This window comes from Bufo gargarizans, chromosome 2 (assembly GCF_014858855.1).
Source record: "Bufo gargarizans isolate SCDJY-AF-19 chromosome 2, ASM1485885v1, whole genome shotgun sequence".
Taxonomy (NCBI): domain Eukaryota; kingdom Metazoa; phylum Chordata; class Amphibia; order Anura; family Bufonidae; genus Bufo; species Bufo gargarizans.
In genome coordinates, this window is record NC_058081.1 from 202,251,831 (window position 1) to 202,268,991 (window position 17,161).

Sequence of the window (17,161 nt, forward strand, 5' to 3'; positions counted from 1 at the left end):
GGGACCTCCCTCCTCTGCCTGGGTGCTGGGCCTAAATATATGCCAATGGACTGTTGCAGTGGTGGCTGACATGAAGCCTGATTCTCTGCTATGACATGCAGACTAATTCTCTGCTGACATGAAGCCAGATTGTCTGTTACGGGACCTCTCTCCTCTGCCTGGGTGCTGGGCCTAAATTTATGACAATGGACTGTTGCAGTGGTGGCTGACGTGAAGCCTGATTCTCTGCTATGACATGCAGACTGATTCTCTGCTGACATGAAGCCAGATTGTCTGTTACGGGACCTCTCTGCTCTGCCTGTGTGCTAGGCCTAAATATATGCCAATGGACTGTTGCAGTGGTGGCTGACGTGAAGCCTCATTCTCTGCTATGACATGCAGACTGATTCTCTGCTGACATGAAGCCAGATTGTCTGTTACGGGACCTCTCTGCTCTGCCTGTGTGCTAGGCCTAAATATATGCCAATGGACTGTTGCAGTGGTGGGTGACGTGAAGCCTCATTCTCTGCTATGACATGCAGACTGATTCTCTGCTGACATGAAGCCAGATTCTCTGTTACGGGACCTCTCTCCTCTGCCTGTGTGTGTGCTGGGCCTAAATATATGCCAATGGACTGTTGCAGTGGTGGCTGACGTGAAGCCTGATTCTCTGCTATGACATGCAGACTGATTCTCTGCTGACATGAAGCCAGATTGTCTGTTACGGGACCTCTCTCCTCTGCCTGTGTGTGTGCTGGGCCTAAATATATGCCAATGGACTGTTGCAGTGGTGGCTGACGTGAAGCCTCATTCTCTGCTATGACATGCAGACTAATTCTCTGCTGACATGAAGACAGATTCTCTGTTACGGGACCTCTCTCCTCTGCCTGGGTGCCGGGGCCTAAATATCTGAGAATGGACTGTTCCAGTGGTGGGTGACGGGAAGCCAGATTCTCTGCTATGGAACCTCTCTCCAATTGATTTTGGTTAATTTTTATTTATTTAATTTTTATTTTAATTCATTTCCCTATCCACATTTGTTTGCAGGGGATTTACCTACATGTTGCTGCCTTTTGCAGCCCTCTAGCTCTTTCCTGGGCTGTTTTACAGCCTTTTTAGTGCCGAAAAGTTCGGGTCCCCATTGACTTCAATGGGGTTCGGGTTCGGGACGAAGTTCGGATCGGGTTCGGATCCCGAACCCGAACATTTCCGGGATGTTCGGCCGAACTTCTCGAACCCGAACATCCAGGTGTTCGCTCAACTCTAGTAGGCAAGTGTGAGAAAACCTGCATGAGCCCTGTGAAAAAAGTGCCAACCTTCTAAATTTGTAAGTTTAACTGCGGTACATCCAGTGGCCTGTGCGGGCCACATCTTGGTAAAACACTAACTCCATGTCAGCGTAGATTATTGGGGCTTGTTCTCTTGCCGCCTCCAGGATCCTAGCCGTGTCAACATACGAGAGGAGGCCACAGATCATGTCCCTCGGAGGTTCATTAGGTGATGGTTTAGGTTTCAGGGAGCGATGAATTAGTTCAATAGTTACTCCTTGAGCTTCAGCTTCCCCTAGCAGACCTCCAAAGATCTCAAGGCCGATTTTTTTTTTAACGAGTCAGTCGACCATGATTCAGGCAGACCCTTTATGCGTATATTACGCCTTCTGCTTCTATTTTCTTGATCCTCTATTAGGGTCAGTGCTTTGTTAATATAAGCTAGATGGTCTGAGGAGTGCGATTCCATGGCTGCTGAATGAGTAATAATGGCCGCGTACGTGTTTTCTAGCCCTTCCACTCTAGCCCCCACCTGTTTGATTTATGTTTTGATCTTGGATAAATCTGAGAGGACTGGGCGAAGGACTTTAATGATAGTTGTCTTAAAGAAGGTTTTAGACGTGGCGGCTATATCCGACTCACTATGCTCGCTTATACAGTTGCCGGGTTGGTCTGAGTTCTCTTCACTTTGAGCTACAGCTGAGTCATCAGGCACCATCTTGGGTGGCTGCACTTGAGAGCTAGTGGTTTTCTGCTGCAGGAATTTGTGGATGTCTGAGGCATTTTTATACCTATAGCTTCCCCCCTCTGGTCCTTCCCATATTTGACCATGTTTCCGCTAGAGAAAAAGGTTTTTAGGCTATTTGCAGGGACTGCTGTGGAGGAGCTTGTCTCTCACACTTCTTTCTCCATGTGCGGTCAGGATCCGCCCCCCTTTCTGGATAAAATATAAGACTCGGCAATGGCCTACATGATACAAATGGGAAAAAACTGAAACACTTAAGGCCAAAGCAGAATCCTCAGGATTGGGAACAGAGGAGACATGCATGAAGAGAGTTGACCCACAGAGAGTAATTTGAGAGGCGCTTTAAGGGTAGTAGAAATGGTAGGATGCAACTTACAATTGACAGGCAGATACTTCAACCATGGGTTTATAGGCCCAGATGAATTTGGTGAGAAGCAACTAAATCTTTTTGAAGACTACCTGGGGAATGTGAATAGATAAGGCTTCTCTGGAGAACATTCATTTTACATATGCCACACCTAAACCATGTGAAATCCAAGATGGATCAATCAGGATGTGCTTTAATGGAATGGAGAAGAGGAGAACATTTTTACTGATAGAGTATATTAACTTGGGGTGTTAAATAGACTCCTAAGTGTTCCAATGTGAAAGAAGAAAAGAAAATAGAACAGAAGAGTACTAGTCGATCTTATGACTAGACAATGTGGTATATTATTAAAGTTCAGAAAGTAACTAGGAGAGAGTTCAGAAAGTAACTAGAGGGCTTAGAGAGGAAGATTAGCAGGTTACCTGCTTAGCGAGTGCCCAATTAGGATATTAGGATTATAGAATAATGTGCAAAGGAAAGGCTGTATACTGAGAATAAAAATGATAGGGGACAATTTTGGTAGGTGCTCCTTTTAATGGGAAAGAACTCAGAAATGAAACCATTGACATTGACCACCGCTAAGGGCTGGGAATATAGGGAGCTGATCCTGCTGAGCATATTGGGACCAAGACCAACATGATGGAGAGTCCAGGACAAAAAGTCCAGGTTGACCTGGTCAAAGACCCTTTCAGCGTCGGTTGAAAGGAACATAGCCAGGGTGGAAGTGGTAGATGTGATGGAGAATATTGATCCTCTTTGTTGTAGTATCCCTAGCCTCTCTGGTGAGCATAAAACTAATTTGATGTGCTGAAGAAACAAATAATGTTTGCAAACAATTTAAGATCCACATTCAGAAGTAAAATGGGCATATAATCAGAGCATAACATTAATCATGAGTTATCAATCATATAGGTTAGCTACTGCTGTACAGTAGTAGTTTTACAGTTAGATACTTATTGCATGATAAACTCCTGGGTCTTACTATATCATCTTATATCACAACCAGATTGCAACAGCGAGGAAGCTGACAGTGCACCTGAGGCCGCCCGCTAGCTGTGAACTGGAAATTTCTTTGCGTGGCATCAAGCTCATTTTGAGAGGAAACGACCGACCAGAGGTAAGACAGTAGAAAGAGACCACTTGTGCTGTTTGGTAAGAAACAGATAGCATCAAGTGAATAGTAACATTTACTGTAATGTCTTTTGGTTTTGTACAGATGATCTTTATCTCAGGTACTCTCCTGTGGCAGACTGTAAATATGTATCTAGCTCTGTGTATTAGCTAAGGGTGTATTCACCTTGCATATGTGCCAAGAATGCTCCTGGCGCATATGTGAAAAACTACAGATGAGCGAATCTATTCTTTTGAATCTAATTTGTTCCTCACTCAGCCTGCTTGAGTAGTGAGGGTCTGTCCCTGCTGATCAAGAGACACCCTCGTCCTGTTGATCTAACGTGCCAGCCATTTTGCCCCTGCACTGCTGCTCCATGTAGTGGAGCAAGGACAGAGGCTCTTCTGCTTGAGCATTGCAGATGCAGACCGTGCATTCGCTGTTGCACTGTTGTTTTTTTAACATGAGAGTCTGTGAGTGAGGTTTGACAGTACTATGTCATACACCAGGAATTCCTTCGACTTCCTGGACACAGCTGTGTCTGTATTTTGGTTCACAAACAACAGATATGCAAAATACAGATACCTTCTATGTGCATTACGTAGTTTTCTCACTCCCATCAAGAGAAAGGGCTATTCTCATCCACAATATGGACCAGAATAGGGCATGTTCTATAATTTGTGGAACAGCACACGGATCTGCAAAAAATACGGATACGTGCATGGTGCCATACAAATGAATGGGTCAGTGTGCAGTCTGCAAAATATGTGGATATCTGCAAAAAATATGGTTATGTGCAAGAGGCCTTAAACTGCTAATGCATTATGAATGTTTCCTAAGAAGGGCTTGCTTTCTACTGGTTTCATTTATTTTAACTTGTATTCATTTTTTGATGGGTGGAGGTCAGGATACACAAAAACCCACAAGCTGTTTAGTATTAATGATATGTTAGCTTTATTTTGCGGGACATTACAATTTGGGAAATATCAAATTTATACAGTTTTTTTCTACTACTTTATAAAAATCATTAAAAAAAATAATTTATGTGGTATAGCTTTTTTTTTTTTTTATCATTGACAAAGCTTGGTGATGGTTGATTTTTCATGGGACAATTTGTAGTTTTCATTGGTACTATAAATAATTGTACAAAAGAAGACCAGAATTTACTAAGAAATCAATTGCTGCAATCATATTTCCAATATCTCTTGTGTTTCAAAAGTTATCAACAACAACCGGGAGCATTCTCTGATATACACAGCTATCTAATGTTCAATGTGCTGTCCCTGGTGCTGAACACAGAACTTTGAAATTTTGAACTTTCTGTGTTGATAACTTTTGAACATGACCTTCCACATGACCCCCTTCCCAATGGAAAAATTTGCCCTTGATCCAATATGGTGGCCTTTAAGATGGCGGCCATGTTCCAGATGTAGCCCTTTAATAGGCCCCCTCACCCATTACTTGCTGGGGTATTCATATATTTCATTTTCCCTTATGTTTCTGAAATAAAAGGGTGCCCTACGACCAGTGTCAGATTGGGGTGCCTTGGGCCCACTAGTAAAATTTGTTTTGGAGGGCCCATTGAAAATCTACATGCAAATATTATTTGCTCACACATTGGTAGGCCGCAGCAATATGCTACAAGATAATAGATTTTTATATGAACATAAAGAAGAACATAGGCCTATCTATATTTAGTGCTGTGCCATTTGTGCAAGTTGTGAGGGACTAGGGACCAACCTTGCTCAAGGGCCCCCTGGGGGATTCACCTGTTCCCCTGTGGGCAAGTCCGAGCCTGCCTACGACGTTTGCCCAGCCTGCAAATGCTTATAACAAATCACAGTGTTTTAACTTCTGAGGAACAGCTCTGTCCTGCATTCTTCTTCTAGCATATAACAGCACATGCTGAAAGTGACTTTTTATCAGGGCCATCATATGCAGTTATGTTGGGCTACTTTCACACTCGCGTTTTGGCTTTCCGTTTGTGAGATCCGTCATGGGCTCTCACAAGCGGTCCAAAACGCATCAGTTTTGCCCTAATGCATTCTGAATGGAAAAGGATCCGCTCAGAATGCATCAGTTTGCCTGCAGCCTTTTGCTGTCCGCTTGATGAAACTGAGCCAAACGGGGACGGATCAGTTTTCTCGGACACAATCTGGCACAATAGAAAACTGATCCATCTCCCATTGACTTTCAATGGAGTTCATGACGGATCCGTCTTGGCTATGTTACAGATAATACAAACGGATCCGTTCATGACGGATGCATGCGGTTGTATTATTGTAACGGATCCGTTTTTCCAGATCCATGACGGATCCGCCGAAAACGCGAGTGTGAAAGTAGCCTTACCTTAAGGTGGTAATGTGTTTTTTATTGTTGTCTCAGACACTGTAACAAAGGCCATTGTAATGACCTAGCTATTCCTTTCCCTCTTTTAGACATTGATGATGTACTGTCATACAGTGACATGAAGTGGATACTTGGAAATTACAAAAGCTGTTTTTAAACAATGTAGCTCCATAGCATGGGCTTATCCGCCATCTGCGACATCAGTAGGCAGAAAAATAAAATCCATTCCATTATTAAACCTCTTCAAGGTCCTTTTGATTTAGCAGCTAAATTAGAGCAGCTGTCTCAGTGACCGTAGTATATACACTTAGGGGGATAGTTATTAGGATTTATCTTGATATCCCCTGTGCTGCCAGAGGATGTGCCTAATTTATGACGAGGCGCGGGCCTTGTCACAAATTAGGATCATCTTTTAACAGTCCGTGTGCCTAAACAGAAATATACGGCAGCTTCATTTGCTCCAAAAAACTGGTCTAAATAAAGATAAATTTGTCTCGGAAGTTGGTCATGCCCCTTTCCCGCCCTTGCCAAGCCTCTTTTATAAAAGTGGTGAGGGCTACATAAAAAGAGGCTGTTACAACTTTTTTTTCCCCAAAAAACGTTGCATTTAAAAAGTCACAAAAACACAGCTTACGACTTTTTAAAGCCACTTGTCTGATGAGGGGGAGATAATAAATCTCTACCTTAGTGGCTACTTTCTTATGAGCAGCACTATCAACCCTGCCTGGCAGGATTGTACATGCTCATGAGAAAACATACCCCGATGATCACTATACATTGCCCGGTTGCTGATATGACTTTGACCTTCCTGGAATTCTGTCTTTAATTCTTTGTCAGGCCACCTTGTACTTACTTTCCAGCATTGTACTCGATGTTCAGAGGCTGATATCTGACTTCCTCACTAGTGATGATGAGCGGCAGGGGCTATATTCGAATTTGCAATATTTCATGAATATTTGGGCGAATATTCATCATATATTCGCTAATTCGAGATTATTTTCTTGATTGCGAAAAATCAGAGATTTAATATTCGCATAATGCGTGCGAAATACAGGCGTGGGTCACTTTTGCTACATTTTCCAAGCTGCTAGAAGTTTCCTGAGACTGGAGAAAATGGTTGGCATGGCAGAACATTAAAAATGGCTTTATATGCCATTACAGTGCTCCAATATATACGTGAAACTTCACATTTTAGCAGGTCTGCATATATGTATGGACAGTAGAACCTATCACACTACCTAACGTCCTGCTCTGGCAACAGCTACACTATATCACTATCTAACCTACACTGACTATCTCCCACTAACTATCTGTATTATATATATAAGCTATCGAACTATCCATCTAATGTAGTGTGGAAAACACAGAGCACAGCAATGACACTCTCAGAACTTTTAAAAAAAACTACAGAAAACGGCTGCTGGGGAGGTTCTTATATAGTGAGGGGTAGGCAGCTTTCCTATTGGTTGCTAGGGATGTTGCTAAGCTCAGACAAAGACATTGCAGCCTTCTCATTGGTCCACAAGCAAGAAGGGAGGTTACTGATGAAAAAAAAATCTAGAATATTCGAAATTACGAATATATAGCACTATATTCTAAATATTCACAAATTCTCGAAGTGCCGGTATTTGTGATTAATATTCGCAACTTGAATATTTGTGATCAACACTATTCTTCACCACAGGCATTGGGAAAGATTTACTATTCAAAATGTGCCAGACTACTACATATCTTGCACTATATTTATTAAGTCTTTTAGACAATTGACACTTTTCATGCCTATTCTGGCAAGTCATGACTTCATGGAAAGGAGGTGTGGCTTTGTTGAGAAAGGGCGTGGCTTAAAAACATTCCATTCTGTGCCAAAAAAAGGCACCAATATGTTGCCACATTTTTTGGCGTACACTAAGCCAACAAGTTTGTGGTGTAAAGTTAGACTAGACAGTCTAAATATACTCCAGATTTATCCTCCAGCATCAGCCACTCCATTTGTACACTGTCTAGTCTAAGTTTACACTGTCTTAGACAGTAATAGAAAATCTGCGCCAATGTCTTCAGATATTAACTTTAACTGCTAGTGAACCCTTGACAATATTTTTGTTGTACATCCACAAAGAAAAAAAAACCTATTCACACTGTAGTTCTCATTGGTGCTTTGTCTTCATTGTTTTGCAGGATGAGCGTTGCAGTCACTTTTTCCAAATGAAAAATATTTCCTTCTGTGGTTGTCATCCACGTAACAGCTGGTAAGAAGTGATCTAGTATCTGTACCATTACAGCATCCTATACATACATCTAAAATGGCATCCAAATCTCCATTTTACCTGCTACATTTTAATGTCAAAATTTTGGACACAGAAATTTTACTTTCGAAAGTTTGGACACAAACATTTTATTTTCTATATTTTTGGACACAGACATTTTACTTTCTAAGTTTTGGACACAGACAGTCCTGGGAGTTTCTTCTTCGCTAAACTGAAAAGTCAACCTATAATTAGAACCCTGAATAGGAAGTGTTAAAAGGGTTCTCCAGGATTTCCATATTGATGACCTATCCAGTGAGCACTGCGGCCTCCTCACAGCTCACCAAGCACAGAGCTGTACATTGTATAGCGGCTGTTCTTGGTATTGCAGCTCAGCCCCATGAACGTGACATCACATGGCCCATGAGGAGGCCTAAGCACTTACGTAGTGCAGCTGATTTACAGGGGTGTCGGGGGTTGGATAGGTTATCAATATGTAAATCCCATAGAACCTCTTTAATTGTGTTCATAAAATGGTCTGCACCTACAGTATATTGGCCAAATATTGGCTGGGCCGTGGTGCCTCCTCAAAAGACCTTTAGGTAATGAGCAGCAACAAAAGGACAGATATTGTCCTAATGAATTACTTACTGATCCATGGGTTGAACTCAGCTTTGACATTTTAGGCCATGACAACCTCTAGACTAAGCCTTTTGGCCACTGTTGTCAATATGACTGTAGTATGTAATTTTTTTTCAAAAAGATCGCAGTTGGTTCGGTCCAAACTATTTTTCACCAACCATCCATACATATTGTACTAAAAGATATGTAAGCTTTCATCTACAATCTGGTCTATCTTACTACTGGATACCACACATTTAGTACATTTATGTTTCCATCACACTAATATGTCTTCCCTAGTTTTCTCCTTTTGACAATGAATTGATTCACTTTAGTACATGTGATCCCCTTTCTCTTCATATATGAGCTTCTTACCTTTTGTATATTTCACTTCTTCTTATAGTTATTTTGGCTTCATTACGAAACACCCTGTTCTGAATCGATTTGCTTGCCACGTCTTTGTTTCCCAAGACTCCATGCGGCGAGTGGCTGAGTGTGTGGGGTGAGTTTGATTCTATAGATATTTAAACCATATATGCACAATTTAAAAATACATTTTTGAGGAAACTATTGATTATGTAGGGGATAGTCCTACATAATACCTAGGGCACATCGGTCAGCACATTAAAACCCAGACAGGAGGTGTCATAATAATAGTTGATGCTCTGGGCTCATAGACAGTATAATTTATGGCGCCAAAGTGCATATTCCACTTTACATAAAAATCCAGTCCCACCCTTATACATCAGATTTATTTCCAACTTTATTTCAGGATTATTCCCTTTTTTACTGCAAGATAAGGAAACCATGGTTCCATAGAAGTTCAATATGGCTTTGGAAGTCCTAATTCTTATTTTGCTGTATATATGCTATACACAAGTGGATACACCAGGGGTCCTACATTGTTCGCCACTAGGGCAACATGTAATTTCCATGTCTCCTATCCAAGAAGAAGGATTAGACCGAGGCTACACTGTGATCTTGGCTGCAACACCCATTGCACAATGACAGATTGCATTTTCTCTATGTTACATTGCAGCATAGTAAAAGTGAATGAAGTCACAACTAGTGCGCTGCTACTATTGCAACACTATAGTGACAAGAAATCCAAACTTGCTGGATTTCATGCAACTGCACTTTCACAGTCGTGGTAACCCGCAAGAAGCCACCCAACTCCATTTACTTTCATTATGCTGCGAGATGCCATAGTGAAAGTGCAATCTGCAATCACACAGTGGGTGTTGCGGCTAAGATCAATGTTTAGCCACAGCCTTGAAGGGGTTATCCAATGGCAGGCAATGCTAGGGAGGCTCATCCTTGTCCCCGCCATTGGCTGCTCCCCCCCCCCCCCCCCAGACACCAAATCTTTTTATCCGTGCACAGGGAGAAGCAGCAGTGGTGATGCGGGGACCAGGAGCAGTGCGGGGAGCGGGATAAGTATATTCAGTGTGGGGGGCTCGGCATATTGGGGGGCTTTTTATAGGATTGGATAACCCCTTTAACCACCTCCGGACCGCCTAACGCACGGATGCGTCCGGAAGGTGGTTGATTCATTCCTCCTGGACGCATCCGTGCGTCATCTCGCGATAGCCGAGATTTCCTGTGAACGCGCGCACACAGGCGTGCGCTCTCACAGGAACGGAAGGTAAGCGAGTGGATCTCCAGCCTGCCAGCGGCGATCGCTCGCTGGCAGGCTGGAGATGTGATTTTTTTAACCCCTAACAGGTATATTAGACGCTGTTTTGATAACAGCGTCTAATATACCTGCTACCTGGTCCTCTGGTGGTCCCTTTTGTTTGGATCGACCACCAGAGGACACAGGCAGCTCTGTAAAGTACCACAAAACACTACACTACACTACACCCCCCTGTCACTTATTAACCCTTTATGAACCACTGATCACCCCTGATCACCCCATATAGACTCCCTGATCACCCCCCAGTCATTGATCACCCCCCTGTCATTGATCACCCCCCTGTAAGGCTCCATTCAGACGTCCGTATGATTTTTACGGATCCACTGATACATGGATCGGATCCGCAAAACACATGCGGACCTCTGAATGGAGCCTTACAGGGGGGTGATCAATGACAGAGGGGTGATCACCCATATAGACTCCCTGATCACCTCCGTCATTGATCACCCCCCTGTAAGGCTACATTCAGACGTCCGTATGATTTTTACGGATCCACTGATACATGGATCGGATCCGCAAAACACATGCGGACGTCTGAATGGAGCCTTACAGGGGGTGATCAATGACAAGGGGGTGATCACGCATATAGACTTCCTGATCACTTCCCTGTCATTGATCACCCCCCTGTCATTGATCACCCCCCTGTAAGGCTCCATTCAGACGTCCGCATGTGTTTTTCGGATCCGATCCATGTATCAGTGGATCCATAAAAATCATACTGACGTCTGAATGGAGCCTTACAGGGGGGTGATCAATGACAGGGGGGTGATCACCCATATAGACTCCCTGATCACCCCCCTGTCATTGATCACCCCCTGTAAGGCTCCATTCAGACGTCCGCATGTGTTTTGCTGATCCGATCCATGTATCCGTGGATCCGTAAAAAATCATACGGACGTCTGAATGGAGCCTTACAGGGGGGTGATCAATGACAGGGGGGTGATCAATGACAGGGGGGTGATCACCCCATATAGACTCCCTGATCACCCCCCAGACATTTTTTTGGGCCCAAGTTAGCGGAAATTTTTTGTTTGTTTTTGTTTTTTCTTACTAAGTCTCATATTCCACTAACTTGTGTCAAAAAATAAAATCTCACATGAACTCACCATACCCCTCACGGAATCCAAATGCGTAAACATTTTTAGACATTTATATTCCAGACTTCTTCTCACGCTTTAGGGCCCCTAAAATGCCAGGGCAGTATAAATACACCACATGTGACCCCATTTCGGAAAGAAGACACCCCAAGGTATTCTGTGAGGGGCATATTGAGCCCTGGCATGTTAGGGGCCCAAAAGTGTGAGAAGAAGTCTGGGATCCAAATGTCTAAAAATGCCCTCCTAAAAGGAATTTGGGCCGCTTTGCGCATCTAGGCTGCAAAAAAGTGTCACACATGTGGTATCGCCGTACTCAAGAGAAGTTGGGGAATGTGTTTTGGGGTGTCATTTTACATATACCCATGCTGGGTGAGAGAAATATCTTGGTCAAATGCCAACTTTGTATAAAAAAATGGGAAAAGTTGTCATTTGCCAAGATATTTCTCTCACCCAGCATGGGTATATGTAAAATGACACCCCAAAACACATTCCCCAACTTCTCCTGAGTACGGCGATACCAGATGTGTGACACTTTATTGCAGCCTAGGTGGGAAAAGGGGCACATATTCCAAAGAGCACCTTTCGGATTTCGCAGGCCATTTTTTACAGATTTTGATTGCAAAGTACTTCTCACACATATGGGCCCCTAAATTGCCAGGGCAGTATAACTACGCCACAAGTGACCCCATTTTGGAAAGAAGACACCCCAAGGTATTCCGTGAGGGGCATGGCGAGTTCCTAGAATTTTTTATTTTTTGTCGCAAGTTAGTGGAATATGAGACTTTGTAAGAAAAAAAAAAAAAAAAAAATCATTTTCCGCTAACTTGTGACAAAAAATAAAAAGTTCTATGAACTCACTATGCCCATCAGCGAATACCTTAGGGTGTCTACTTTCCGAAATGGGGTAATTTGTGGGGTTTTTCTACTGTCTGGGCATTGTAGAACCTCAGGAAACATGACAGGTGCTCAGAAAGTCAGAGCTGCTTCAAAAAGCGGAAATTCACATTTTTGTACCATAGTTTGTAAACGCTATAACTTTTACCCAAACCATTATTTTTTTGCCCAAACATTTTTTTTTATCAAAGACATGTAGAACAATAAATTTAGCGAAAAATTTATATATGGATGTCGTTTTTTTTTGCAAAATTTTACAGCTGAAAGTGAAAAATTTCATTTTTTTGCAAAAAAATCGTTAAATTTTGATTAATAACAAAAAAAGTAAAAATGTCAGCAGCAATAAAATACCACCAAATGAAAGCTCTATTAGTGAGAAGAAAAGGAGGTAAAATTCATTTGGGTGGTAAGTTGCATGACCGAGGGATAAACGGTGAAAGTAGTGTAGTGCAGAAGTGTAAAAAGTGGCCTGGTCATTAAGGGGGTTTTAGCTAGCGGGGTTAAAGTGGTTAATGGAGTTAGCCAGAATGTTTTTTTTATTCCTTACCCCCCTAGTAGTACCTGTGAAGAGATGTATACCTAACCTGCTCCATTCCAGCTCTGTGGCTGCTGGGTTGTCTTCATCACCCTTCTGGTCTCTGCCTGCCATCTTCTACACAGGTGGAGTCCAATGCACCGCTGCAGCCAATGACTGACCTCAGTGGTAATGTATCCCTAAGTGGCATGTCACTGCTGGGTCATGTGCCACTTGGGGACACATCACCACGAGGCCACTCAATGGCTACAGTGGTACACATGACCCTGTGGGTGCCGAAGATGAAAGGCAGGGACTGGAAGTGCCGTGAACACAGCCCAGGAGCCACAATGCTGAAATGGAGCAGCAGGTAAGTATACATCTCTTCACAGGTACTGCTAGAGGAAGAATAAAAAAAAGAAAAAAAGAAAAAACAAATCCTGTAAAAACCCTTTCAGCTAAAATGACCATTATACACCACAAACATGATGATATCCATTACATTTCCCATATTATAATCTTACCTTTCATATTGCTGTCCATCGCCAATTTTCTCTTTTATTCCATATGCTAACTAGCTTCTGAAGGTGCCCGGGGGCGGCGTTTATACGGCCGTTGCCCATGCCCCACGGCGCTGTTCAAATCAAACCCCTCCTCTTTCACCCCTCAGGCCCACCCTAGGTTCTTCAGAATCCATCCTCCCGTCATTGACAAATCCGGCGCCTGCACCGTTCAACATAATCCTCGCGCCTGCGCACTCCATTACCCACTATGGGCAGAGGCAGCAGATCATTTAATGCGCATGATCCGGCCCATACCTCCCGATCTTGTGGCAGTTTACTTCTGCCGGCTAGATTGGGAGGTACAGGCCGGCGCATGAGCATTAAACGCTCTGCTGCCTCTGCCCATAGTGGTTAAGGAGTGCACAGGCGCGAGGATTATGTTGAACGGCGCAGGCGCCGGATTTGTCAATGTCGGGAGGATGGATTCTGAAGAACCTAGGGCCAGAGGGGTGAAAGGGGAGGGGTTTGATTTGAAAAGCGCCGTGGGACATGGGCACCGGCCACATAAACGCCGCCCCCGGGCACCTTCAGAAGCTAATTAGCATATGGAATAAAAGCGTTTTTAAGAGAAAATAGGCGATGGACAGCAATATGAAAGGTAAGATTATAATATGGGGAATATGTGGATATCTTCATGTTTGTGGTGTATGATGGTAATTTTAGGTGAACTACTCCCTTCAATTTCATATGGGGATATATTGTGATGAATGTGATGGGGATAACTTTTTCCCAAGGTTTTTGGAGAAACTACAAACCACAGTTAAGACATTTAATCTCTTTACATCCTTATGTTTGGGATGCAAGACATGTGGATATAAGAACCAGTTCATACAGTACAGTACATAACAAGTTGGGCAATACCTAAGCTTCTGAGGACATTTATCTCACTGTTTTCTTTTTTTTTTTTAGACGGGCTTTCCAGGAATTCTATCAGGAACATGTGGAATTCAGTTGTCCCACAGAAGATATTTACTTGGAGTAATCTGGGGCTTGTAGATATTAAAATGGGCATTGGGGAGGGGGTTTCTGGGAATAGAAATATATTTGCAAATTTAATGTCACCGTCATTCAGCCAGGACACAAGAAGCAGTGAGTCTGCATGAACCCTGACATACTCCACCACAAATCTTTAGTAGGAATTATATCATTTCCATTATACAGATTATACATAACCCCTTTCCTACAAGCCAACGGCAGTTACTCGCCTCTAAGCCTCCTCCCGTTAATCCCCCCCCCCCCAACAGACTTTAGAGCACCATGACTTAGTCCCTGCTCTGGTTTGTAGAGCATCTCGGAGTAACCCCTTCCTGGCTTCTGACTGCAGAGCATGTTGGGTTAACTGTTATCCTGCTTTATACTGCAGACTGCAGTCCCCGTGTGAACCCCCTTCACACACAAAACATGCAAACGATTCCCGTTAACCATGTTTCCTGCTGCACCTTTTATCTTACAGATCTGCTGATTTTCTGCTTAGTGTCTGCCTAGCACATCACCGTAGATGATCTTTTCTTTACCAATGGCCCTGTCAGTCTCTGGCTATGAGCAGGCATGTCCCTTTGCCTCATGTATTACATCTGACAAGCCTACCGCTCATGTGTCAAACACACTTACGGCATTTCGGTCATGTACAGTTTCTTTACTACTTCCGTTGACCTATAGTTCATCATTCAGTTACGTCTTCTCATAAACGAGACCTGGATACCACCATTGTCCATTATATAGTACCAAGCGGTCACTTTTTAACGCGGCGGGTTCAGACTGCTTACTCCAGCAACAGGCAATGGGAGGCAGCAAACTATGGGGCCTTCATTCAAAATGTTAAACGTGTTGCTGAGATTTGTCAGCACTTTCTATGTTGCTGGTAGATGTAATAAAGTTTTTTCTGTTACAGTATACACTAAAATAATACAACTGTATATAATATTTTGTGTAAATGCTGGGACGGGTGATATGCTAGTTGCCACATCTGCAAGCCCCCTAAAAATATACCTTTCACAATCTGCAGCTCATTGAAGATGACCTCTCCTTGTGAGGAGATGAGCAGCTCATTACTCCATTACTTGTACTGCAATCTGCAGACCCTTTTCCCTTGTCCTGATATCATGCTTTTCATGCCAGACCTGCAGTAAAAGGGTTGAATGGCACAAGACACACACTGTATAGCATGAAGTCTGTGTAGACATCAGGTGCAGACACTGGTCCCTCACTTTGTATCAAGAAGTCTTCTTGGAGAGTGTGAGAAGAGCATAGCTACCGTAGGTCGTATATATATATCATTATTAAAATTGGCTATAAAGTTAGCGTATTGTCATGGAAGTGCTTTCATGTGAAGCATTCATATACATATTGTGAGGCATAGGGGGGCATCTCATCAGAACAGCTACGGATCTATACCATGGTGGGCTAAGACAATCCCAATGTCCAAATGCAGTGCAGGTTTGGCCTATCCATTAAAGAGAACTTAGTAAATTGCTACTATCTAGCCGTGGCCATGTCATATTAAGAAATAAATCTTGTGCTATTACTAGTCCTCTGGTTGTGGGGTAGAAATCTTGAAAACCTGCTGTGTTCTACGATTCCAGAACATTGGACTACAAAAAGGACACTTGATGGGATAATGGTATTTATCTTTTTCATGTCATAATATGCTCATATTTTTTCCTTTCAGCATTAAATAAAAAATGGAGTTGCGCCAGTGCTGTTTCCTTTGTGTTACTTATATTGTGAAGTGTGTGGTGGTGCAGTAAAACATGTCTGGAACAACACGGCTACAGATGAGATAAGCTATTAAAACTTTGATTTGGCTGCTTCACCGAATTTCACAAAGAAATTCGATTTGTTACAAATAACTTTGTCACAAATTGCATTCCATTGTATGTAGCAGGCACAATGGCGAATGCACTGTCCCCTGTCATTGAACCCCTCAGATGCCACGTTCATCGCTGATCGCGGCATCTGACAGTAACATTGAGGCCTTTCAGGGGTTAATCAGGGGTAAAAAAAAATAAAAACCTCATCCATTTGCTCGCGGATATGCCATCTTGGCCAACTTGATTTTAAGAAACTGCTCAAAATGTCACATGTGGTGACATGATAATGTCACCATGTCATAACACTGGCCAGGTGCAGTGACATTATCACTAGTGTTTAGCGAATCGAAGTTAACTAAGTGTAATTCAATCCGAATTTCTAAGTGTAATTCAATCCGAATTTCAAGAAAAAATAGATTTGCCCTGAATCCAAATTGCCTCGTTCTTCGTGGTAATGAATCAGATTTTTTCTAAAATGACTGCTGCACAAAATGTAAGTAAGAAGCCAGGGAATGGGGGATCATTCATAATGCCGTGCATCCAGCCAATCAGCAGATAGCCAACCTATGTGATGTCACAGCCCTATAAAAAGCATCATCCTGCATAGGAACAGCTGTGACAAGTGCTAGAGAAAGTGTTTTACAAAGCTTTTAACAGTATAATCTGGGATAGGGACAGTGCTGGGAGAGCGTATGGAGAGTTTTCAGTCACTGTAGGGAGGGCATAGGAATACTGCAGTACAGTGCAGAATCTGTAAGCTGAAGGAATCCATAGGAGTGCAGTTTGCATCAATCTCCTGTGTAGAGCACAGAGCTATCTAACTGAACGATGCACAACTTGTTTAATAGATAAGCAATTCTATTACGACTTTATTCTCAAATTGGAGTGAATAAGCTGTGTAATA

General features: G+C 42.8%; 1 protein-coding gene across 1 annotated transcript in view; it reads left to right on the plus strand.

Moving 5' to 3' along the window:
• MAPK8IP2 (mitogen-activated protein kinase 8 interacting protein 2) overlaps positions 1 to 14,483 on the plus strand; it is an 84,849-nt gene extending 70,366 nt beyond the window's left edge. The window contains exons 9-12 of the mRNA XM_044283409.1: positions 3,366 to 3,476; positions 7,995 to 8,065; positions 9,087 to 9,185; positions 14,357 to 14,483. Of these exons, the coding sequence (XP_044139344.1) occupies positions 3,366 to 3,476; positions 7,995 to 8,065; positions 9,087 to 9,185; positions 14,357 to 14,429 (354 nt within the window). The 3' untranslated portion in view covers positions 14,430 to 14,483. The remainder of the gene's footprint in view (positions 1 to 3,365; positions 3,477 to 7,994; positions 8,066 to 9,086; positions 9,186 to 14,356) is intronic.
• Positions 14,484 to 17,161: the final 2,678 nt, after the last annotated feature.